Below are 25371 nucleotides of genomic sequence, written 5' to 3' on the forward strand. Positions count from 1 at the left end.
ACTTCACAAAGTTAGGATGAGTACTTATTTCTCCCCCTCTCTACAGAAGTTCCCTCTTTCTTTTCTGCTTTTCCATCTCTTTCCACCCCTCATTTACTCTAATTCACCCAATATCACTGCCTGACCTTCTTCTGTTCCTTTCTAATTCCTTTAATCCCAGTTGGTTAAAGAGATAGACCATCATTCACCAAAGCCCCATTTCTCTCCCTGCACTGTTTCCCCCCTAATAAGTTACAGGGCAAAGGAAAATGGTCTAAAGAGTGCAGGAAAGAAAGCCAATTCCTTGGAGTTCACAGCAACATACCCAGCAATTTCTGGACTGAAGTATTATTTTGTCGTGTAATTTTGTGGGGCTATTATAGTCATACTGCATGAAACAGACTCTTCAGTCCAACTAGTCCATGCTGAACATAATCCCAAACTAAACTAGTCGCGCCTGCCTGCTCTTGGCCCATATCCCTCCAAACCTTTCTACTTCATATCCTTACTTAAGTGCCTTTTAAACATTGTAACTATGCCCATCCACCATTTCCTCAGGAAGTGCATTCCACACATGAACCCACCTTTGCCCACCCTCTATGTAAAAAAAAATTGCCCCTCATGTCTTTTTTAAATCTTTTTCCTCTCACCTTAAAAGTTTCCCTAGTCTTTAAATCCCGAACAATAGAGGGAAAAAACAATAATCCTATCATTAACCCTACCCATACCCCTTATGATTTTATAAACATCTCAACCTCGTACACTCCAGTGAAAATAAATCTCACCATATCAAGCCTTTCTTTTATCACTCAAACCTTCCATACCTGGCAACATCCTGGTAAATCTCTTCTGAACCCTCTTAACTTAATAATAAAAAGGTTATTCACAAGTGGCTGAAAAATTGACCAGAAACTTTCAAGCAGATTACTGACCTACTGTCAGTGGCAAAACGGCTTGTACTTAAACGAAGGGGACAGACTTGTTTGTTTCTGCTGCTAGCTTTAAGGCTTATTGTTCTGTCTCTTGTATGTCAGAAGGGAATTTGTTTTTGAGAGTGCCTTTGACATCTCGCAGTCTCCTAAAATGCCTCAAAGGAGCTTAGTCAGTTAAAAAGGACAAAGAGAGTTTGGAGGGTTGTAGAAGTGGATGATATTATGAAATTAAAGGAAGGTGAAGCTTTGGAGGGATTTGAAAATAAAGTTGAGAAGTTTAAAATCAGAACATCGATCTCACATGTTACAACACGGTTCTCATCTTACAGATCCAAGACTGATCCAATTACAGGAGCAGTAAAAAATACCAAGTATCATCAATTGTAGTAAGTTTCATTTTCTGTTCACTTTCTTATTTAATGTGAGCAGTGTTGCATGTAAGTCATGTCAAACTGTGATAATAATTTTCTTTAGGGACGGGCACTGCTGGCAAGGCCAGGTTTGGTGCCCATCTCTAATTGATCCTTGAACTGAGTGGTTTGCTAGGCCATTTAAGGAGGAGTCAAGAGTCGAACACCTTACTTTGAGTCTGGCATCACATGTAGCCAGATCAGGTGAGGACAGCAGATTTCCCCATCTTAAGGATATTAGTGAACCAGACGGGTTTTCACAATAATCGTTGGTAATTGCCATGGTCACTGTTACTGAGGCCAGCTTTATATTCTAGGTTTTTAAATGAAATCTAAATTCCAGCAGTTGTCATGGTGGGAGTTAAACCCATATCTCCAGAATGTTGACTTTGCCCTCTGCATGACAGGTCCACTGTATTTACTACCATGCCAGTGTCGCTCAATAATGTATTAGACAATAGACAATAGACAATAAGTGCAGGAGTAGGCCATTCAGCCCTTCGAGCCTGCACCGCCATTCAATATGATCATGGCTGATCATTCCTAATCAGTATCCACTTCCTGCCTTATCTCCATAACCCTTGATTCCACTATCTCTGAGAGCTCTATCCAACTCTTTCTTAAATGAATCCAGAGACTGGGCCTTCACTGCCCTCTGGGGCAGAGCATTCCACATAGCCACCACTCTGGGTGAAGAAGTTTCTCCTCATCTCTGTCCTAAATGGTCTACCCTGTATTTTTAAGCTGTGTCCTCTGGTTTGGCACTCACCCATCAGCGGAAACATGTTTCCTGCTGCCAGAGTGTCCAATCCTTTCATAATCTTATATGTCTCAATCAGATCCCCTCTCAGTCTTCTAAACTCAAGGGTATAGAAGCCTAGTCGCTTCAGTCTTTCAGTGTAAGGTAATCCCGCCATTCCAGGTATTGACCTCGTGAACCTACGCTGCACTCCCTCAATAGCCAGAATGTCTTTCCTCAAATTTGGAGACCAGAACTGCACACAGTACTCCAGTTGTGGTCTCACCAGGGCCCTGTACAGCTGCAGAAGCACCTCTTTGCTTCTATACTCAATTCCTCTTGTTATGAAGGCCAGCATGCTATTAGCCTTCTTCACTACCTGCTGTACCTGCATACTTGCCTTCATTGACTGGTGTACAAGAACACCCAGATCTCTCTGTACTGCCCTTTACCTAAATCAATTCCATTGAGGTAGTAATCTGCCTTCCTGTTCTTGCCTCCAAAGTGGATAACCATACATTTATCCACATTAAACTGCATCTGCCATGCGTCTGCCCACTCACCTAACTTGTCCAGGTCAACCTGTAATCTCCTAACATCCTCATCACATTTCACCCTGGCACCCAGCTTAGTATCATCAGCAAATTTGCTAATGTTATTGCTGATACCATCTTCTATATCATTAACATATATTGTAAAAAGCTGCAGTCCCAGCACGGATCCCTGCGGTACCCCACTGGTCACTGCCTCCCATTCCGAAATGGAGCCATTTATCACTACCTTTTGTTTCCTATCAGCCAACCAATTTTCAATCCAATCTAGTACTTTGCCCCCAATACCATGCACCCTAAGTTTACTCACTAACCTCCTGTGTGGGACTTTATCAAAAGCTTTCTGAAAGTCCAGGTATACTACATCTACTGGATCTCCCTCATCCATCTTCAGAGTTACATCCTCAAAAAATTCAAGAAGATTAGTCAAGCATGATTTCCCCTTCATAAATCCATGCTGACTCTGTCCTATCATGTTACTACTATCCAGATGTGCCGTAATTTCATCCTTTATAATAGACTCCAGCATCTTTCCCACCACTGAGGTCAGACTAACTGATCTATAATTTCCTGCTTTCTCTCTCCTACCTTTGTAATGAGATGGTGTGAAACCTAAACCAGAATCTATGAAAGTCAACTGGAAATTTTCAGGAGGCCTTCACACTGGTCTAAGCTTGGAGATGAGGAATGTCCGTTCTCCAAAACCACATTCCCACACCATGTCTGGGAATGGGGAGTGTAGTGCTGGAAAAGCACAGCAGGTCAGGCAGCATTCGAGAAGCAGGAGAATCGACTTTTCGGGCGTAAGCCCTTCATCAGGAAACACCATTCCTGATGAAGGGCTTACCCCTGAAATGTCGACTCTCCTGCTTCTCGAATGCTGCCTGACCTTCTGTGCTTTCCCAGCACTACACTCTTGATTCTGATCTCCAGCGTCTGCAGTCCTCACTTTCTCCTCCATATCTGGGAATAGGAATATTTCCACAACTCCGCAAAATTCCCGGCACTGCAAAAGTACAACACTGGCTCTACACGACCTAATCCCTATCCCAAGAAAGTCAGAGTGTGTGCTGTTACACTGAAATGGTTAAAGAAATGTTGCAGCAGTGAGTCAGGTCATTCAGCCTTTGTTACAATGAAATAGCTATCAAATTGGACCCACTCCTCTGTTCATCCACATAACCCAACAATGTTCCCTTTCAGAATATGCCTTCAGAACTTGCCTTCTCAGTCCTTTAGGCAGCACATTCCAGCTAGTTTCTAACTGTAATATAACCATCGTCTCTGCATCTCCTGTCTGTGTGTTTTGTCAATTATCTTCAATCTGTCCCCTCTGGTTAATAATGCAATGGTTTGATTATGTTCTTCACAGAATAATTGTTTTATTCTCCCCATCTGCTAGTGATTTACTTGGATTGGTCACGTATCTCGACTGGGTGATGATTGTCGTTACAATCTGCTCATGTATATCCATGATGTTTGAAACGCCTTTTACAACAGTTATGCACACACCTACTCTGCAGGTACCAATACATCAGAAGCGTGTCTGCATTTAAATTAGTCAACATCCTACTGTCACCATGTGTAATGGAAACAATTTAGTGTCTTATTTAAACTTGAGTGTTCCATTTCCACCCATCCATTCTTCAGTTTCTTGCCATGTTTGAATGGAGTGATCATGCTAACAGCACCACTTGTGCTTCAGTGGGTGACACTGTCCCCTCTGAGTCAGCTTGTGTGAGTTCGGGCCCAATTCCGAGACAAATCCAAACTGCTACTCCCAGGGCAGTACCGAAGGAGCGCTGCAGTCCCTGAGGTGCTGCCGTTTGGTTGAGATGTTAAAATGAGGTCCTTTTTACTCTCTCAAGTGAACAGAAAGATCCTGTGGTAATATTTTTAAGAAGAACCAGGAATTCTCCCTGTCCTTCAATCAGCCTCAAAACATATCGTCTGGTCATTGTTGTTTGTGGAAGCTTACTGTGCACAAATTGGCTGTCAAATTTCCTACATCTCAACAGTGACTGTACTTCAAAGAATCTTATTGCATGCAATGCACTCTGGAATGTTTTGAGGTTGTGAGAAGTTACCAAGTACCAGTACAAACCAAATATTTATTAAATATCAACTGCTTCATCAATGGCCATCCTTTTACAAGGTCAGAAGTGAGGATATCAAGTCATAGAATTGTAGAATCCATAGAGTGCAGAAAGAGGCCATTCAGTCCATCAGATCTGCCCAACCTTTCAAGGAGCATCCCAATCACACCCCTACCACTGTGACATCCTTTCACTTTCACTGAGTTTTTGATCACCTCAACTGGTACTTTCTTTTGTGGGTCAGTCAAACATTTGGTACATTAGAGGTGCTATAAAAATGCATATAGTATATACAATGTATAAGATATATTATTGTTGCTTAGCTGCCTTGACACGGATCTCATGTTATTTTCTATTAAAATATAATGAATTTTGTTATTTCTCACGTCAGAATTCCTTCCTCATTGGGCCCTACTGGAGATCCTTCCAGCTTTTTGAGCTTGTGTCTTAAATCCGATCATTGTCAGGTTGAAATGAAGACTGTGCTATGCCCTTGTTTACCAGTTTGACCGGACCATTTAATTGTGAATTATTCATCAATTCCTGTACAAACCGTAAAATGAAAATGAGAATAATCCTATTTGTGACACATTTTTGTTTCCTATTTGTGTTTATAGTTTCATGAGGCAATTCATTCAGAAAATTTGAAGGGTTGTAGATCTTGCTGCAATTCATTTAAAAAGTGCAACGAAATGTGGAACTTACACTCTCCTTTATTAGGTTAAACTGCTTCAACCGAGGAATAATGTTTCCTGTTCCTAAAGACAATGGACGTGAGGGTTAATGGGGGACAGGCAGGACTTGAGACCACAACCAGCTCAGCTATGATCCTATTGAGTGAAGAGCCAAATGCCTACTTTCTCCATCTACAAAGGCTGTCAGATACATTTGAATATTTCTGGCACTTTTTTATTTCAGGTTTCCAGCGGTAGTTTGCTTTTATCAATGTAGTCCAATTCTCAATGAGTTTAGCTTGCTTAGACCATCAAATAAATTATGAAACATATGCAACCATTTACACAGCTACTTTCAAATTCACAGGACATCCCCAAGTGTTTCACGAGCAATAACAACAACAACTTGCCCTTGGAGGGCACACTCACACAGTCAAATGTCTAAAGGCATTTCACAGGAAATTACAAAGCACAATGTGACCCTGAGCCATGTAAAGAAGTGTTGTGGCTGATGATCAAATACTTGGAAAGAGAGAACAGGAGAAAGACAAGAGAGAGAGAAAGGAAACAAAAAAGGGAAAGAGACTGAGAGAAAGAACTGGAGGGACAGAGAGATATTTAGGAGAGAATTGCAAAATCAAGGGGTTGAGGCAGCTGAAGGCATAATCACCAATTGTGTAGCCCTGGAAACTGGCAATGTACTAGTGCCCAGAGTACAAGAAGTGCAGCAATATTGGATCGTCATGGGGCTCAAGAACCCTTACAGACCTCAGAGCGATTCCGATTGATACTTTGTTTATACAATAAAGGTGAGACCTTGCTTAATATCGTGGAGGATATGGCTGGAGAAGTAGGCTGAGACTGTGGAAGGAATTGCCGCACTTCTAAAAAGAATGTTACTGAAATGCATTGTAGATCGCGTTTGCACTGCTACTTTGTTCACGCAGTGGGAGAAGCTATTTATTGACAAGCCAGCACATGGGACGTGTGAGATTCAACTGGTAGCAGCTTGTTGTTTGTTTTGTGGATGCCAAATGCCATAAATTTGACAACTTTTTGATTTGCTGCTGCCCAGCTGACCAGCAGTTGGGTGATCTTTTTCTCTCACTCTTGCTCACTCTCTTGCTCCCTCTCTCATTCTCTCTCTTACTCTGTCTCCCCTGCACCAGTTGCTCCCATGAAGAAGTGTAATAACCCGAAGAAAATGTCAGAGAACTAAAGCACCTGGAAACAAAGGGAATCTCTCTATTGAAGCCTGAGGATTGGTGCCATTGAATTGTTTCCCCAATGTATTTTTTTCCATTCCAACCATAACACCAATTTTTTTTCTTGGTCTGTCCATGTCTGTCTGTACGTGTGTATGTTGAGAGCTTTGGGAAGAGGGTTGTATGTCAGCAGTTCATAGTTGTTTACCTGTGGTGAGGATGTATTTAGTTGTAACAACTAATCATTATTGTTAAGTACAGAAACTTGATGTTTGTTTTCTGTTAACTAGAATCTATCAAACAGGTTAAATTGGGAGGCTCTGCATTCTCTGATAAAAGTTTTTAAATGTTGTGATAACTCGGGAAATAGAGCTTGATTTCCAGCATGCTTCCGTGGTGAGGTGTGACAAATCGCACTGTACCTTAACCATCTGTTCTGACTGGCCACTTCAATTTTGTTTTTCATTACCTCATCATAAAACTGTAATAATAATTATTGCTTCCTGTTCTAAAACACACAAGATACAAATTTTAGTTGCAGCTGAAAGATTTCCCTGGGTTGTTTACAATTTGTAAGGTTGTTTCGGTGTCAAGTTGTGCATCACCAAATCCTACATCACAAGAGGAGGCTAATAAAGCCCATCATACCTTATAGCAGCTTTATGATAACAGCTATCCACTTAGTCCCACTTCACTTACCCTGTAAATGTTCTCATTTTCCAGTATGTATTCAATTCTCCATTTTAAAGTTACTATTGAATCTGTTTCCACCACCCTTTCAGGGAATGCACCCCAGTCCATAACAATTACCTGCATAAAAAACATTTTCTCCACCCATCCACCCCCACCAAGCCTCAGATATTTGCCAATTATTTTATGTTAATGATTAGGAACCATTGTTATTTGAAGTGTTATTTGTATTTCATCTTGTGTACCTATTTATTCACTGATGTGTGTTGTGTACCAGATAGCTGAGTACGCCTTTGTAATTTTCATGAGCATTGAACTGAATCTAAAGATCTTGGCAGACGGCCTATTCTTCACACCTACTGCTGTCATAAGGGATTTCGGAGGAGTGATGGACATCTTTATTTACCTTGTAAGCCTTTCAGTTTCTGTTATCATCCATTACAAGCAATGTTTCAAATGCCATCTATTGAGACCACAAAGAGTCAAGTAGCACACAGTGAACAAACTCAGTTCTGATAAAAGTTAACTGAATAGAAATAAAGGACAAATGAAAGATCTGAGCAGACTCAGAGTTCTGTGAGCAGTTCTGCTCTCCATGTTACAAAAGAATGTAGAGGTACTTGAAAAGATATAAAAATGAATCACAAAGATGAGTGGTCGTAACAATGAGCAAGGCTATGTAAAGGGCACTTTTCTTTCGAATCTCTCGTGATGACCTGATACAGGTCTTTGAAATTACAAAAGGAAACAGAGATAAAATGTGTCCACCTAGGCTAGAAATCCGAATTCGGAGTTATAAATATAAAATAGGGAATTCATTGGAAAGTTCTCTACCCAGGGAATGGTACGAGTATGGAACTCCCTATAGCAGTGAAATTGCAGCAAATTGTGCAGATGTAATTCAGGAGAAGTTAGATAAATACGTGAGGGAGAGGGGAATAGAGGGATAGGTTGATTGGGGGAGACGGAGTAGGGTGAGAGATGACTCATGTGGGGTATAAATGCCAACATGGACTGGATTGGGCTGAATGGCCTGTTACTGCCCTAGACATTCAATCTGTCTGTTTCTGTAAGAAATAACTTTTGTGTCGTCAGGGTGGTTTCTTCATGTTGTGAGTGAGCTTGTGAGTTCCCACTCATCGTTGCTGCCGAATTGGTTTCAGGATTCAGTATTCCACAGCTGTTGAACATGGGAATTTTATGTTGGTGCTTTGCTGTGAAGAATGGTGTCTTGTTTTAATGCAACCTCTCCCTTGCCTTTTTTTTCAAGCAAAGTTTGATCTTTCTGTGGTGGATGCCACATAATGTTCCTGCCAAGTCTGGAGCGCAGCTCCTGATGATGCTTCGGTGCCTGAGACCACTCCGTATATTTAAATTAGTCCCGCAGATGAGGAAAGTTCTCCGGGAATTATTCAGTGGTTTCAAAGAGATATTTCTGGTAAGTAGCCAACCGTTTTTGGATCCTGTGCTGTAATACGGTTGTACCATGGGAACAGGAAGAGGCCATTCAGCCCCTTAAGGTTGTTCTATCTGATTCTGTCAGACTGTGGTTAATCTACACCTTAACTCCATCAACCTACCTTGATTCCCTAAACCTTAGTCCTCTTATCGAACAAAAATCTAACCAGCTCAGTCGTGAAATCTTCACTTCACCCCAGCCTCCACAAGTTTGGGGGAGAGAGTCCATGTGAAGAGGTGTGTACTGGCCTCATGTGATGGGCTTTGTAAGTAGTGATCATCTTTGGAAGGAGATACAGATTTTTGAATGACCAACGCAATGAAATCTCGTGACTAAATTTCAAAATTTATGACTCTTACAGAAACAAACCAAAATCAACATTGACTAACATGTCTTAGTTGCCAGCTCATATATTAACCAACAGAATAGGAATTTCACAGGAATTCCTTAGCACAACTGCAAACTCAGGTCACGTTTATACATTATGGCACATATCAACAGATACATAACGAAGTCACAAAGGTTTCACAGCAATTCAACATGATCTTTTTGTTTGGCTGTCTAGACATATCTTCCAGTGTCCTTTTCAAATAAAATCTCCCCTTCATTCAATCATCTGAGACTGCCTGAATGGATTTCCAGCGGCAAGGCAACCAGCTGTAACTCCTTGGCCTTCAACTCTCCACAGCAAGCTCCATGCCTTTGAACAGGGAGTTCGTCAACATTCAACATGGAGTCATACAGCGTGGAAACAGACCCTTCGGTCCAACCAAGTCCACACCAACCATAATCCCAAACTAAACTAGTCCCACCTGCCTGCACTTGGCCCATATCCCTCAAGACCTTTCTTATTTATGGACTTATCCAAATATCTTCTAAACACTGTAACTGTGCCTTGGTGGTGTACCCAAAAGCAGTCCTTTTCTTCTGTTTGACATTGTAGCACTTGCTGTAGGTCATCCTGTCCAAGACCCTTGGTCTGAGAGGCAGTGATCTGCAAAAAGAGCTGTTTTAATCTTTAGATCTAAGCATTAGAGCTCACTACTTGATAGGATTTGAACTGGCTCCTCTATTCCCATGGTAACCTGGCTATTTGGGTCAGCGAGCAGAGATCAGTCAAACTTTGGACTGCCGCCTGTTCTGTTATATCAGGATCTGGGGCTACCAGTCACGGAGACAGTTTATGATTGAAACATAGTGCTGCCATTGCTCTTTCTTTTGACTAATTTTAAATGAGCAATAATGGTTTGACACCTCTCAAGTAACAAAAAATACAGAGTTCAATGGAAACTTACAACAGAAACGTATCAAAATTATATTTTGTTACTGGGGTGATGATTCACATCCTTCATGTGCTGAGTTTACAGGACTAGCTCATTATCACTGGTAGAAGCTGGAACACTAGAAGATCCTAGTCCAATTATTGGTATTGGAGGAGAGCGTGGAGTAACAGATTTGTGGTAAAAGGGAGGCGTATTATTCTCTCATTAATTCTGGAAAAAGCTTGTCATGGTCCATTTATGGTGAATTTAGGACCGAGTTACTACAATAGGCCCCTGAGCAGCTGTGCTTTTGGACATAATTTTATTGGGGGGGGGGGAAGCTGTGCTGCTCACCCCCGTTCTGCCCTTCCTGGAAAGAAAGCCAGCAGGATGCCGATACACCAAACAGAAGCCTGTTCCGCATCCAACCTTACTGCGAGCAGATGAACTGATGGAGAATAGGGCATTCAACCCTCAGTGAGAGGGAGCATCCACTATCTGGACCCATTGACCAATCTGATTGGCTGGCAGTAATCCTGGTAGTGCCAAGAGCTCAATAATGGGCACGTGCCCAGCATTTAAGGAGGAATGCAAAGAGGGCTCAATAGATTCAGGAATTTAGTCAGTCAGGGACTTTGGGCAGGGAGGGATCTGCAGGGTGGGATTTGGAGAGCAGCTGGGTAAAGGAAGAAATCACAGATACTAGCTTTGACTGCCTGGCCCCAACATCAACCCACCATCCACCCAAGGATAGTAACTACCCTTCCTTCTTGCCCTTTTTAAACTTTCTTTTAAATACTTGGGCTGCCCACTTCCACCTGTGTGCCCACTCCAACAATATTATGGCTTGGGCATCATATTATCGGGTTCAACAGGCTTGGTAACAAGCACATTGGCCTTGATTGTTCATAAAAATATCAACGTTGGCCCCCAGTCGCCCACCTACCACCTCATGGAGGTGAGTTGGAAAGGTGGTGGGCTGGGACGTTGTCCTATTTTACAACCTCCTCCCCTGAAACAGAACTGGATGGGCAAGCAAAATCCAAGCAAGTGATGCTCAAAAAATGCCACAATCAGACATCCAAGACAAGTAACCTCAAGGAGTTGCCTGCCTGTTTTATTTCTTCGCAAACAATGAGAAGAGTTATATGTCAGAATCCCAACATATAGAATGGTACCTGTGATATGATCCCATTGAGAGAGGTGAAACTCTGAGTGGGCTTGATGGAGTAGAGACAGAAATATTGTTCCTCCTGACTGGAGCACCTAGAACTGGGGAACTCAGAAATCTCAGTCACAGCTCAACACAGGGTGAAAGGTGGCCATTGAAGAGTGAGATAAAGAGACCTTGCTTCATTCAGAGGATGATGGATTGTTGGCATTCTCTAACCCAGAGAGCTGTGAATGCTTATTCATTCAATGTTTTCAAGACTGGCAGGTGACTGAGGTATCAGTGGGGGAGTGCTTTAAATTCTATTTGTTTTAAAATAGTGATGGAAAAGGATAGATCAGATGTAAAAGTTGAAGTTCTAAATTGGAGAAAGGCCAATATTGACGGTATTAGGCAAGAACTTTCGAAAGCTGATTGGGGGCAGATGTTCGCAGATAAAGGGACGTCTGGAAAATGGGAAGCCTTCAGAAATGAGATAACAAAAATCCGGAGAAAGTATATTCCTGTCAGGGGTGAAAGGGAAGGCTGATAGGTATAGGGAATGCTGGATGACTAAAGAAATTGAGGATTTGGTTAAGAAAAAGAAGGAAGCATATGTCAGGTATAGACAGAATAGATCGAGTGAATCCTTAGAAGAGTATAAAGAAAGTAGGAGTATACTTAAGAGGGAAATCAGGAGGGCAAAACGGAGACATGAGATAGCTTTGGCAAATAGAATTAAGGAGAATCCAAAGGGTTTTTACAAATAGGACCCCTCAAAGATCAGCAAGGCGTCCTTTGTGTGGAGCCACACAAAATGGGGGAGATACTAAATGAATATTTTCCATCAGTATTTACTATGGAAAAGGATATGGAAGATATAGACTGTAGGGAAATAGATGGTGACATCTTGCAAAATGTCCAGATTACAGAGGAGGAAGTGCTGGATGTGTTGAAATGGTTAAAGATGGATAAATCCCCAGGACCTGATCAAGTGTACCCTAGAACTCTGTGGGAAGCTAGAGAAGTGATTGCTGGGCCTCTTGCTGAGATGTTTGTATCATCGATAGTCACAGGTGAGGTGCCTGAAGACTGGAGGTTGGCAAATGTGGTGCCACTGTTTAAGAAGGGTCGTAAAGACAAGCCAGGGAACTATAGACCAGTGAGCTTGACCTCGGTGGTGGGCAAGTTGTTGGAGGGAATCCTGAGGGACAAGATACACATGTATTTGGAAAGGCAAGGACTGTTTCGGGATAGTCAACATGCCTTTGTGCGTGGGAAGTCATGTCTCAAACTTGATTGAAGTTTTTGAAGAAGTAACAAAGAAGATTGATGAGGGCAGAGCAGTTGATGTGATCTATATGGACTTCACTAAGGCATTTGATAAGGTTCGAGTAAAAAGTGAGGTCTGCAGATGCTGGAGATCAGAGCTGAAAATGTGTTGCTGGTTAAAGCACAGCAGGTCAGGCAGCATCCAAGGAACAGGAAATTCGATGTTTCGGGCCAGAGCCCTTCATCAGGAATGAGACTGATGAAGGGCTCTGGCCCGAAACATCGAATTTCCTGTTCCTTGGATGCTGCCTGACCTGCTGTGCTTTAACCAGCAACACATTTTCAGATTTGATAAGGTTCCCCATGGGAGATTGGTTAGCAAGGTTAGATCTCATGGAATACAGGGAGAACTAGCCATTTGGATACAGAACTGACTCAAAGGTAGAAGACAGAGGGTGGTGGTGGAGGGTTGTTTTTCAGACTGGAGGCCTGTGACCAGTGGAGTGCCACAAGGATCGGTGCTGGGCCCTCTACCTTTTGTCATTTACATAAATGATTTGGATGTGAGCATAAGAGGTATAGTTAGTACGTTTGCAGATGACACCAAAATTGGAAGTGTAGTGGACAGCGAAGTGGGTTACCTCAGATTACAACAGGATCTGGACCAGATGGGTGAATTGGCTGAGATGTGGCAGATGGAGTTTAATTCAGATAAATGCGAGGTGCTGCATTTTGGAAAGCACATCTTAGCAGGACTTATACACTTAATGGTAAGGTCCTAGGGAGTGTTGTTGAACAAAGAGACCTTGGAGTGCAGGTTCATAGCTCCTTGAAAGTGGAGTCACAGGTAGATAGGATAGTGAAGAAGGTGTTTGGTATGCTTTGCTTTATCACTCAGAGTATTGAGTACAGGAGTTGGGAGGTCATATTGTGGCTGTACAGGACATTGGTTAGGCCATTGTTGGAATATTGCGTGCAATTCTGGTCTCCTTCCTATCGGAAAGATGTTGTGAAACTTGAAAGTGTTCAGAAAAGATTTACAAGGATGTTGCCAGGGAGAGGCTGAATAGGCTGGGGCTGTTTTCCCTGGAGCGTCGGAGGCTGACGGGTGACCTTATAGAGGTTTATAAAATTATGAGGGGCATGGATAGAATAAATAGACAAAGTCTTTTCCCTGGAGTCGGGGAAGCCAGAACTAGAGGACATAGGTTTAGGGTGAGAGGTGAAAGATATAAAAGAGACCTAAGGGGCAATCTTTTCACGCAGAGGGTGGTATGTGTATGAAATAAGCTGCCAGAGGAAGTGTGGAGGCTGGTACAATTGCAACATTTAAGAGGCATTTGGATGGGTATATGAATAGGAAGGGTTTGGAGGGATGTGGGCCGGGTGCTGGCAGATGGGACTAGATTGGGTTGGGATATCTGGTCGGCATGGATGGGTTGGACTGAAGGGTCTGTTTCCATGCTGTACATCTCTATGTCTCTATTACTGAGATCAACATACCTCTGGGCACCAAGAGAATCGCGGAATATGGGGAATATGCAGGGAAGTGGAATTTATATTGAAGATTAGCTGTTATCTCATTGAATGAGGGGGCAGACTGGAAGGGTCAAATGCTCTACTCTTTCATGCTGCACAGAATGAGGCCATTGGCTCCATTGTGCAAGCTCTTTACCATTCAATGAGTCCCACAACCTCCCTCCTCTTTCTCACAGACCTGCAAATCTTTTCAAGTGGGATCTTTGAAATGCTGAAAGGTTTAGTTAGAGTAGATAGAGACAGAATGTTTCGTATTCTGGAGAAAGCATAACTAAAGTCTATATATATATAAGACCGTCACCAAGAAACCCAATAGAAAGTTCAGGAGAATGCTTTTGCATGTTTGAGTGGTAAGAATGTGAAACTAGCTCACTCCCACAGGGTATGGTCAAAGTAAATGTTGTAGATGCATTTAAGGGCAACAATGAGCAAGATGGAAATGGAGGATTTTATGTTTGATTTAACTGAGACGTGATGATAGATTTATATTTAACTTTTATTGTTATATGTACTCAAGTACAGGAGTACAGTGAAGAGTGTACAATGTCTCCACACATGGCTCTATCTGAGGTACCAAGGTACAAACACCTTAGGTACAAATTAGTAAGAGAAACGAGAGTTAAAAGTTAAGCGTTATTTCACAGAATAAGTAGAAAAATAAATAAGGTAATAGTTAACAACAAAGTATTTCATAGTTTAATCTCAGAAAATAAAGAATAAAAGGAAGCTCAAGTGGAGTAAAAGACTTGCATGGACTGTTTGGGCTGGATGTACTGTATATCTGATATAATTCAGTGTAAATGTTAGTCAATTCACTTGCAAGTTATGGTTGACTTTGAAACTGTGAAATTCACTTTTCAGTCCACTGATAAATTTGCCTTCCTGCAGGTTTCAATCCTTTTGCTGACACTAATGCTGGTTTTCGCAAGCTTTGGTGTGCAGCTTTTTGCTGGAAAACTTGCAAAGTGCAATGACCCACACATCACTCGACGGGTAAGAGATTTATCATCATTAAGCTAATAATCTAACTCCATCTTTCTTAGTTGACTTACAGTTTGTTTGAGCTCATCAAGTTTGTTTCCCGTGGGCAGGATATGGCAAAATAAAATCGTCGAAGGTGTTTATTTTCAGTTGATTAAAACTTAGAGTTTATGCAGTTTGTTATCAAGCGTGTTGCTAGTCGAAAGGATGTTTAATATTTAGTTGCTTTTTTATGCTTCAATTGGCTAATTGTCTATGGTACTATTTAAACTTGTTGAAATGTATAACTTTTCAAGTCAGTGAATTGAAACTTGCAGGACTAACCAATTTGTAATGTGCCCCATTGTGAATCTCTGGGATGTCTTTAGTGCTGTGCGCTATGTCACTCGTTAATTACCATCTTTGCTTCTTGAGAAGCTGATGTTTGATGTGGAGCCCAGAAAGACGTCCTTTTTAATTAATGAAGAACAGGAATAGACATGCCACACTAGCATTAGCAAAGGAGAGCCCCACTGAGCCCCATCTGCTTTTTGGAGTTTCAGTGAATGTAATTGCTTTGTCACTGATCCAGGCTGGAACAGTCTATATTCATTCCCTGCCAATTATTCTCATCTCATGACTTTGTGGCTTCCCCTTGTTTGGATAATTTCTACAACCTTCTTTGGTAATGCCTTTCAGAGATGAAGAGCTAGTATGTGCTTCACCTTTGTAAAAACATATCAACCAAACATAATTTCTCTGTCACAAATCTTTCTTTATATAATGATGGTTATATGTTCTAATATCCTTTTGAAACTTCTTTTTATCAGCTATGAATAACTTTTTAAAAATTAAGCTATGAAACTGATGAATGATTTTTTTTAATGAGTTACTGGGTCTCTCGCAGAGGTGCATGGCTTATTTATTTCTATCCAGCCTCCATTTTAAAACATCCACTTTTGAAACTAGTACAGGTGTCCCTCATATCCACAGGTGATATGTTCCCAGACCAAGCCCGGAAACCTGAAACTGCAGAAAGTAGCGAATCCTCTCACTTAATAGAACATAGAACATAGAAGGATACAGCGCAGTACAGGCCCTTCGGCCCTCGATGTTGCGCCGACCGAATCCTACCTAACCTATACTAGCCCAATAACTTCCAAATGCCTATCCAATGCCCGCTTAAATGACCATAAAGAAGGAGAGTTCACCACTGATACGGGCAGGGCATTCCATGAACTCACAACCCGCTGTGTGAAGAATCTACCCCTAACATCTGTCCTATACCTACCACCCCTTAATTTAAAGCTATGTCCCCTAGTAACACCTGACTCCATTAGCGGTAAAAGGTTCTTAGTATCTACCCTATCTAAACCCCTAATCATCTTATACACTTCTATCAGATCTCCCCTAAACCTTCTCTTCTCCAATGAGAACAGCCCCAAGTGCCTCAGCCTTTCCTCATAAGATTTTCCTACCATTCCAGGCAACATCCTGGTAAACCTCCTCTGCACTCGTTCTAAAGCTTCCACATCCTTCCTATAGTATGGCGACCAAAACTGCACACAATACTCCAGATGAGGCCTCACCAGAGTCTTATACAACTGCAACATGACCTCAGGACTCCGGAACTCAATTCCTCTGCCAATAAAGCCCAGTACACCATATGCCTTCCTCACAGCACTATTTACCTGGGTGGCAACTTTCAGAGATCTGTGTACATGGACACCAAGATCCCTCTGCTCATCCACACTACCAAGTAGCCTACCATTAGCCCAGTAATCCATCATCTTGTTATTCCTACCAAAGTGAACGACTTCGCACTTAGCTACATTGAATTCCATTTGCCACATTTCCGCCCAGCTCTGCAACTTATCTATATCCCGCTGTAACCTACCACTTCCTTCCTCACTATCCACAACTCCACCGACTTTTGTGTCATCCGCAAACTTGCTTACCCAGCTTTCAAGTCCTTCCTCTAGATCATTTATAAAGATAACAAAAAGCAATGGTCCCAAAACAGATCCTTGTGGTACACCGCTAGTAACTGCGCTCCAAGATGAACATAATCCATCAACTACTACCCTCTGTCTCCTTCCAACCAGCCAATTCCTAATCCAAACCTCTAATGTATCCTCAATGCCATACCTCCGAAGTTTTAGCATTAGCCTACCATGGGGAACCTTATCGAACGCCTTACTAAAATCCATATACACAACATCTACTGCTTTACCCTCGTCCACTTCCTTAGTCACCTTCTCAAAGAACTCAATAAGGTTTGTGAGGCACGACCTGCCCTTCACAAAACCATGCTGGCTATCCCTGATCACGTTATTCCTACCCAGATGTTCATAAATCTTATCCCTTACCATTCTCTCTAAGACTTTGCCCACCACTGAAGTCAGACTCACTGGCCTATAGTTACTAGGGCTATCCCTACTCCCTTTCTTGAACAATGGGACCACATTCGCTATCCTCCAGTCCTCTGGTACTATTCCCGTTGACAATGACGACATAAAAATCCAGGCCAATGGCTCTGCTATCTCCTCCCTAGCTTCCCATAGGATCCTGGGGTAAATGCCATCAGGCCCAGGAGACTTATCTATATTCATCCTTTCCAATATTCCCAAAACCTCTTCCCTGCATATTTCCAGGGCATCCATTCTAATTATTTGTGATTCCATATTCACATCAGCAACAGTGTCCTGTTCCTGAGTGAATACTGATGAAAAGTACTGATTTAATGTCTCTCCAATCTCCTCCGCCTCCACACACAACTTCCCACTACTATCCTTGACTGGACCGATACCTACCCTAGTCATCCTTTTATTCTTGACATACCTATAGAAAGCCTTTGGGTTTTCCCTAATCCTACCAGCTAAAGACTTTTCATGTCCCCTTCTCGCTTCTCTTAGCTCCCTCTTTAGCTCCTTCCTGGCTACCTTATAACTCTCAATCGCCCCTACTGAACCTTCACGCCTCATCTTTACATATGCCGCCTTCTTCCCTTTCACAAGGGACTCCAATTCCTTACTAAACCACGGCTGCCTCACAAGGCCCTTTACACCATGCCTGACTGGTACATACCTATCGAGGACACGCAGTAGCTGCTCCTTGAACAATCCCCACATCTCATTAGTGTTCTTCTCTTGAAGCCTGTTTTTCCAATCCACACATCCTAAGTCATGCCTCACTGCATCATAATTTCCCTGCCCCCAGCTATAGCTCTTGCCCTGCGGCGCACGATTATCCCTCTCCATCACTAAAGTAAAAGTCACCGAGTTGTGGTCACTGTCCCCGAAGTGCTCACCTACCTCCAAGTCTAACACCTGGCCTGGTTCATTACCTAGAACCAAATCCAGTATAGCCTCCCCTCTTGTTGGCACTTAAATGGGAAATTTACCTCTCCAGCAGCCCCCGGAATCATTTCTGGAATGTTCCATGTAATATTTTCAGGCCGTGGTAAACTGCGGACAATTGAAACTGCAGAAACGGAATCAGCAGATACAGGAGTTCGACTGTAGTCAGATCTAGACCGATGACAAGCAGGAGGAGGCCATACGCCCATTGTGCCTGAACCCGTAATTATTGGACCAAGAGCAAAGTGTGCTGGAAATATTCAACAGTTCAGCAAACAAAGTTAACATTTCAGGTCAAGGATCTTCCATCAGAATTGATAAACATATGCATTCACCTCAGTGTCAATACTGCTAGTGGTAACTTCTTAAACATAGGTTTATTTTTGTTTTTTACACCAGTTCGCACCTCAGTGTGGTGCACTGACTGCAAGCACAAACAATGTCCAATTATCTTTTAAACATTTTTCAATTTCTTATAAATGCTGTAACATAACAAATTACACAGAACAAAGCCTGAGGTAGCAATATGATACTTATACTAACTTATGGACAGAGAAACAGATCAGCAAATGTGTTCCACTAGCTGGTGAAATATTGCTGAGTTAATGAGCAGACTGACAATTGGCAGATTGAGTATAATGTGGGAAATTTGAGGTTATCCGCAATGACAAGAAGAATAGAAGGAGCAAAATGTGTTTTAATGGGTGGGAGAGTGCAGAGTGCTGCACCAGATTTGGGTGTCTTTATAATGTACATGCATCAAAGAAATTAGCTTGCAAGGACAGCACTTAATGAGAAAGGCAAATTGGTGGTGTTTATTATAGGGATGGATTATAAAAGCAGGGAAGTCTTGCTGCAAAGTATGGGATATTGGTGAGATCATTACAGTTTTCATCTCCATACTTAAAGAGGGATATATGTAAACTTGAAATAGTTCAGAGATTGTTCACTTGACTGATTTGTGGGATGAAAGAGTTGTCTTATGAGGAAGAATTGAACAGGTTAAGGCAAACTCATTGGAGTTTTAGAAGGATGATAGATTGTATTACTGAAGTATAAGATTCTGAGAGGGCTTGACAGGGTGGTTGCTGAGAGGATGTTTCTTATGGAGGAATCTCGAATGAGGATTCACAATTTAAAGGTAAGGGGGGGGGTGAGGAATTTTTTTCTTTCAAATATTAATAGTTTTGGAATTGTTTTCCTAGAGAGCCATTTGAGGTGACATCATTGAATATATTCAAGGCTGAGTTAGACATGTTTGTGATCAACAAGAAGGGAAAAGGTTGAGACTCTGAAGGGAGGTTACAGAGAGTTAGGCAGGAATTTAAAAAGGAGGTCCTCGAGAGTAGTAATATCTGGATTACTCCCGGTGCTACGAGCTAGTGAGAGCAGGAATAGAGCAAATGAATGCATGGCTGAGGAGCTGGTGTCTGGGAGAAAGATTCACATTTTTGGATCATTGGAATCTTTTTTGGGGTAGAAGTGACCTTTATGTGAAGGACGGATTGCACCTAAATTGGAAGGGGACTAATATACTGGCAGGGAGTTTTGCTAGAGTTGCTCAGGAGGATTTAAACTAGTAAGGTGAGGGGGTGGGAGCCAGGGAGATAGCGAGGAAAGAGATTGATCTGAGACGGGTACAGCTGAGAACAGAAGTGAGTCAAACAGTCAGGGCAGGCAAGGACAAGGTAGGACTAATAAATTAAACTGCATTTATTTCAATGCAAGGGGCCTAACAGGGAAGGCAGATGAACTCAGGGCATGGGTTAGGAACATGGGATGGGAAATCATAACAATTATGGAAACATGGCTCAGGGATGGGCAGGACTGGCAGCTTAATGTTCCAGGATACAAATGCTACAGGAAGGATAGAAAGGGAGGCAAGAGAGGAGGGGGAGTGGCATTTTTGATAAGGGATAGCATTACAGCTATACTGAGGGAGGATATTCCTGGACATATATCCAGGGAAGTTATTTGGGTAGAACTGAGAAATAAGAAGGGAATGATCTCTTAATTGGGATTGTATTATTGACCTCGTAATAGTCGGAGGGAAATTGAGAAACAAGCTTGTAAGGAGATTTCAGCTATCTGTAAGAATAATAGGGTAGTTATGGTAGGGGATATTAACATTCCAAACATAGACTGGGACTGGCATTGTGTTAGTGGTTTAGATGGTGAGGAAGTGCCCACAAGAAAATTTTCTGATTGAGTATGTAGATGTACCTACTAGAGAAGGTGCAAATCTTGACCTACTCTTGGGAAATAAGGCAAGGCAGATGACTGAGGTGTCAGTGGGGGAGCCCTTTGGGGCCAGCGACCATAATTCTGTTAGATTTTAAATAGTGATGGAAAAGGATAGACCAGATCTAAAAGTTGAAGTTCTAAATTGGAGAAAGGCCAATTTTGACGGTATTAGGCAAGAACTTTCGAAAGCTGATTGCAGGCAGATGTTCGCAGGTAAAGGGACGGCTGGAAGATGGGAAGCCTTCAGAAATGAGATAACAAAAATCCAGAGAAAGTATATTCCTGTCAGGGTGAAAGGGAAGGCTGGTAGGTATAGGGAATGCTGGATGACTAAAGAAATTGGTTTGGTTAAGAAAAAGAAGGAAGCATATGTCAGGTACAGCCAGGATAGGTCGAGTGAATGCTTAGAAGAGTATAAAGGCAGTAGGAGTATACTTAAAAGGGAAATCAGGAGGGCCAAAAGGGGACATGAGATATCTTTGGCAAATAGAACTAAGGAGAATCCTTAGGGTTTTTACAAATACATTAAGGACAAAAGGGTAACTAGGGAGAGAACAGGGCCCCTCAAAGATTAACTAGGAGAAAGTGAAGACTACAGATGCTGGAGATCAGTGCTTAAAAATGTGTTGCTGGAAAAGCGCAGCAGGTCAGGCAGCATCAAAGGAACAGGAGAATCAATGTTCGGGCATAAGCCCTTCTTCAGGAATGAGGAGGATGTGCCAACCAGGCTAGAATAAAGGGTAGGGAGGAGGGACTTGGGGGAGGTGCGTTGGGAATGCGATAGGCAGAAGGAGGTGAAGGTGAGGGTGATAGGCCGGAGAGGGGGAGGGGGCGGAGAGGTCGGGAAGAAGATTGCAGGTCAAGAAGGCGGTGCTGGGTCTGAGGGTTAGGACTGAGAAAAGGTGGAGGGAGGGGAAATGAGAAATCTGGAGAAATCTGCATTCATCCCTTGTGGTTGGAAGGTTCCTAGGCGGAAGATGAGGCGCTCTTCCTCCAGGCGTCGTGTTGCCATGGTCTGGCGATGGAGGCGGCCAAGGACCTGCATGTCCTTGGCGGAGTGGGAAGGGGAGTTAAAGTGTTCTGCCAGGGGCGGTTGGGTTGATTGGTGCAGGTGTCCCAGAGGTGTTCTCAACACGGATGTTTACTATAAACTGACTGACTCCCACAGCTACCTAGATTGCACCTCCTCCCATCCTGCCCCCTGCAAAAACACCATCCCATATTCCCAATTCCTTTGCCTTCGCCATATCAGCTCCCAGGAGGACCAATTCCAATATCGAACAACCCAGATGGCCTCCTTCTTCAAAGACCGCAATTTCCCCTCAGACGTGGTTTACTGTGCTCTCCACCGCATCTCCTCCACTTCCCACTCCTCCACCCTTGAACACCACCCCTCCAATTGCCACCAGGACAGAACCCTACTGGTCCTCACCTACCACCCCACCAACCTCCAGATACATCGTATCATCCTTCATCATTTCCGCCACCTCCAAACAGATCCCACCACTAAGGATATATTTCCCTCCCCACCTCTATCAGCATTCCGGAAAGATCACTCCCTCCGCGACTCCCTCGTCAGATCCACACCACCCACCAACTCAGCATCCACTCCCGGCACCTTCCCCTGCAACCGCAAGAAATGCAAAACTTGCGCCCACACCTCCCCCCTCACTTCCCTTCAAGGCCCCAAGGGATCCTTCCATATCCATCAGAAATTCATCTGCACCTCCACTCACATCATTTATTTCATCCGCTGCACCCGATGTGGCCTCCTATACATTGGGGAGACAGGCCGCCTACTTGCGGAACATTTCAGAGAACACCTCTGGGACACCCGCACCATCCAACCCAACCACCCCGTGGCTGAACATTTTAACTCCCCCTCCCACTCCGCCAAGGACATGCAGGTCCTTGGCCTCCTCCATCGCCAGACCATGGCAACAGGACGCCTGGAGGAAGAGCACTTCATCTTCCGCCTAGGAAACCCTCCAACCACAAGGGATGAATGCAGATTTCTCCAGCTTTCTCATTTCCCCTCCCTCCATCTTTTCTCAGTCCTAACCCTCAGATGCAGCACCGCCTTCTTGACCTGCAATCTTCTTCCTGACCTCTCCGCCCCCACCCCCTCTCCGGCCTATCACCCTCACCTTAACCTCCTTCCACCTATCACATTCCCAACGCCCCGCCCCAAGTCCCTCCACTCTACCTTTTATCTTAGCCTGCTTGGCACACCCTCCTCATTCCTGAAGAAGGGCTTACGCCCAAAACGTTGATTCTCCTGTTCCTTTGATGCTGCCTGACCTGCTGCGCTTTTCCAGCGACACATTTGTAAGCCCCTCAGAGGTCAGCAAGGCGGCCTTTGTGTGGAGCCGCAGAAAACTGGGGAGATACTAAATGAGTATTTTGCATCAGTATTTACTGTGGAAAAGGATGTGGAAGACATAGACTGTGGGGAAATAGATGGCGACACCTTGCAAAATGACCAGATTACAGAGGAGGAAGTGCTGGATGTCTTGGAACAAGTAAAGGTGGATAAATTCCCAGGATCTGATCGGGTGTACCCGAGAACTCTGTGAAAGCTAGAGTAGTGATTGCTGGGCTTCTTGCTGAGATATTTGTATCATCGATAGCCACAGGTGAGGTGCCAGAAGACTGGAGGTTGGCTAATGTGGTGCCACTGTTTAAGAAGGGTGGTAAGGACAAGCCACGGTATTACAGACCAGTGAGCTTGACGTCGGTAGTAGGCAAGTTGTTGGAGGGAGTCCTGAGGGACAGTATGCATATGTATTTGGAAAGGCAAGGACTGATTAGGGATAGTCATCATGGCTTTGTGTGTGGGAAATCATGTCACACAAACTTGATTGAGATTTTTGAAGAAGTAACAAAGAGGATTGATGAGGGCAGAGCGGTAGATGTGATCTATATGGACTTCAGTAAGGCATTCAACAAGATTCCACATGGGAGACTGGTTAGCAAGGTTAGATCTCATGGAATACAGGGAGGACGAGCCATTTGGATACAGAACTGGCTCAAAAGTAGGAGACAGAGGGTGGTGGTGGAGGGTTGTTTTTCAGACTGTAGGCCTGTGACCATGGAGTGCCACTAGGATCAGTGCTGGGCCCTCTAATTTTCATAATTGATATAAGGATTTGGATGTGAGCATAAGAGGTACAGTTAGTAGGTTTGCAGATGACACCAAAATTGGAGATGTAATGGACAGCAAAGAGGGTTACCTCAGATTACAACAGGATCTGGACCAGATGGGCCAATGGGCTGAGAAGTGGCGCATGGCGTTTAATTCAGATAAATGCGAGGTGGTGCATTTTGAGAAAGTAAATCTTAGCGGGATTTATACACTTAATGGTAATGTCCTAGGGAGTGTTGCTGAACAAAACGACCTTGGAGTGCAGGTTCATAGCTCCTTGAAAGTGGAGTCGCAGGTAGATAGGATAGGGAAGAAGGCGTTTAGTATGCTTTCCTTTATTGGTCAGAGTATTGAGTACAGGAGTTGAGAGGTCATGCTGCGGCTGTACAGGACATTGGTTAAGCCACTGTTGGAATATTGCATACAATTCTGCTCTCTTTCCTATCAGAAGGATGTTGTGAAACTTGAAAGTATTCAGAAAAGATTTACAAGGATGTTGCCAGAGTTGGAGGATTTGAGCTTTAGGGAGAGGCTGAACAGGCTGGGGCTGTTTTCCCTGGACCGTCAGAGGCTGAGGGGTGACATTATAGAGGTTTGCAAAATTATGTGCGGCATGGAAGGATAATTAGACAAAGTCTTTTCCCTGGGGTCGGGGAGTCCAGAACTAGAGGGCATAGGTTTAGGGTGAGAGGGGAAAGATATAAAAGAGACCTAAGGGGCAATATTTTCACACAGTGGGTAGTACATATGTGGAACGAGCTGCCAGAGGAAGTGGTGGAGGCTGGTACAATTGCAGCATTTAAAAGGCATTTGGATGGGTATATGAATAGGAAGGGTTTGGAGGGATATGGGCTGGGTGCTGGCAGGTGGGACTAGATTGGATTGGGATGTCTGGTTGGCATGGACGGGTTGGACCAAAGGGTCTTTTTCTGTGCTGTATATCTCTATGATTCTATGACTCTGACTCTATGAAGAATAATGAGGCAAGAAATTACTGTTAAAGCCATAATCAGATCAGCTCATTGCAAGGACTGGAACAGGGTTTATGGGTTGAATAGTCCACTCCTGTTCCTATTTCATATGAGATCATAGCCGCTTTGTTTACTAATTCCAGATATCTACCTTTGATCCATATCTATTCAGACCTTTGGCAACAAGAATTCAGATCTACATTTTGACCATTGATCTCGTATCAGTTGCAATTTGTGGAAAAGAGTTCCAAGCTTCCACCTCCCTTTCTGTGAAGAAATGTATCCGTTTTATTCTTGAAATATCTGACTCCAATTATTAGCAACTGACCCCTGACCCTGGACTCAAATTCCACTGCAACATCTGGTAGATACTGTCACACCATTGACATACTACACTGCGTAATCGCTTCTTGCAGGCAAATTGTGTTTGCATGAACAACCCGACTTTCAACATTGCGAACTGTTTCTATCATTGTATGCTTAGGAGAAAATATGTTTTTGTAAGGAATAATACCTGAATAGTCTCTGTTAAAGTTATTACATACCTCAAATGAAGACAGAAATTGCTGGCAAAACTCAACAGGTCTGGCAGCATCTGTGGAGATGCAGGAGTGACCAAACAGGCAGAGATGGAGACCAGAGAGAGAGAGAGAGAGAAAGAGAGGCACACAAAGGGGTGGATGATGGTAAGCCAGGGAGGAAGAAAAGCTGACAATGGGGACCATGGTGAAAGC

At 43.2% G+C, this 25371-nt stretch overlaps 1 protein-coding gene across 3 annotated transcripts in view; it reads left to right on the plus strand.

Moving 5' to 3' along the window:
- The window catches only part of nalcn (sodium leak channel, non-selective), a 296823-nt gene that overhangs the window by 213518 nt on the left and 57934 nt on the right, over nt 1-25371 (plus strand). For all 3 annotated transcript variants that reach the window (XM_060826499.1, XM_060826500.1, XM_060826501.1), the window contains 5 exons: nt 1241-1297; nt 4014-4134; nt 7554-7685; nt 8547-8714; nt 14847-14951. In XM_060826499.1, coding sequence (XP_060682482.1) covers nt 1241-1297; nt 4014-4134; nt 7554-7685; nt 8547-8714; nt 14847-14951 — 583 coding nt within the window. The remainder of the gene's footprint in view (nt 1-1240; nt 1298-4013; nt 4135-7553; nt 7686-8546; nt 8715-14846; nt 14952-25371) is intronic.

Source organism: Hemiscyllium ocellatum, chromosome 6 (assembly GCF_020745735.1).
Source record: "Hemiscyllium ocellatum isolate sHemOce1 chromosome 6, sHemOce1.pat.X.cur, whole genome shotgun sequence".
Taxonomy (NCBI): domain Eukaryota; kingdom Metazoa; phylum Chordata; class Chondrichthyes; order Orectolobiformes; family Hemiscylliidae; genus Hemiscyllium; species Hemiscyllium ocellatum.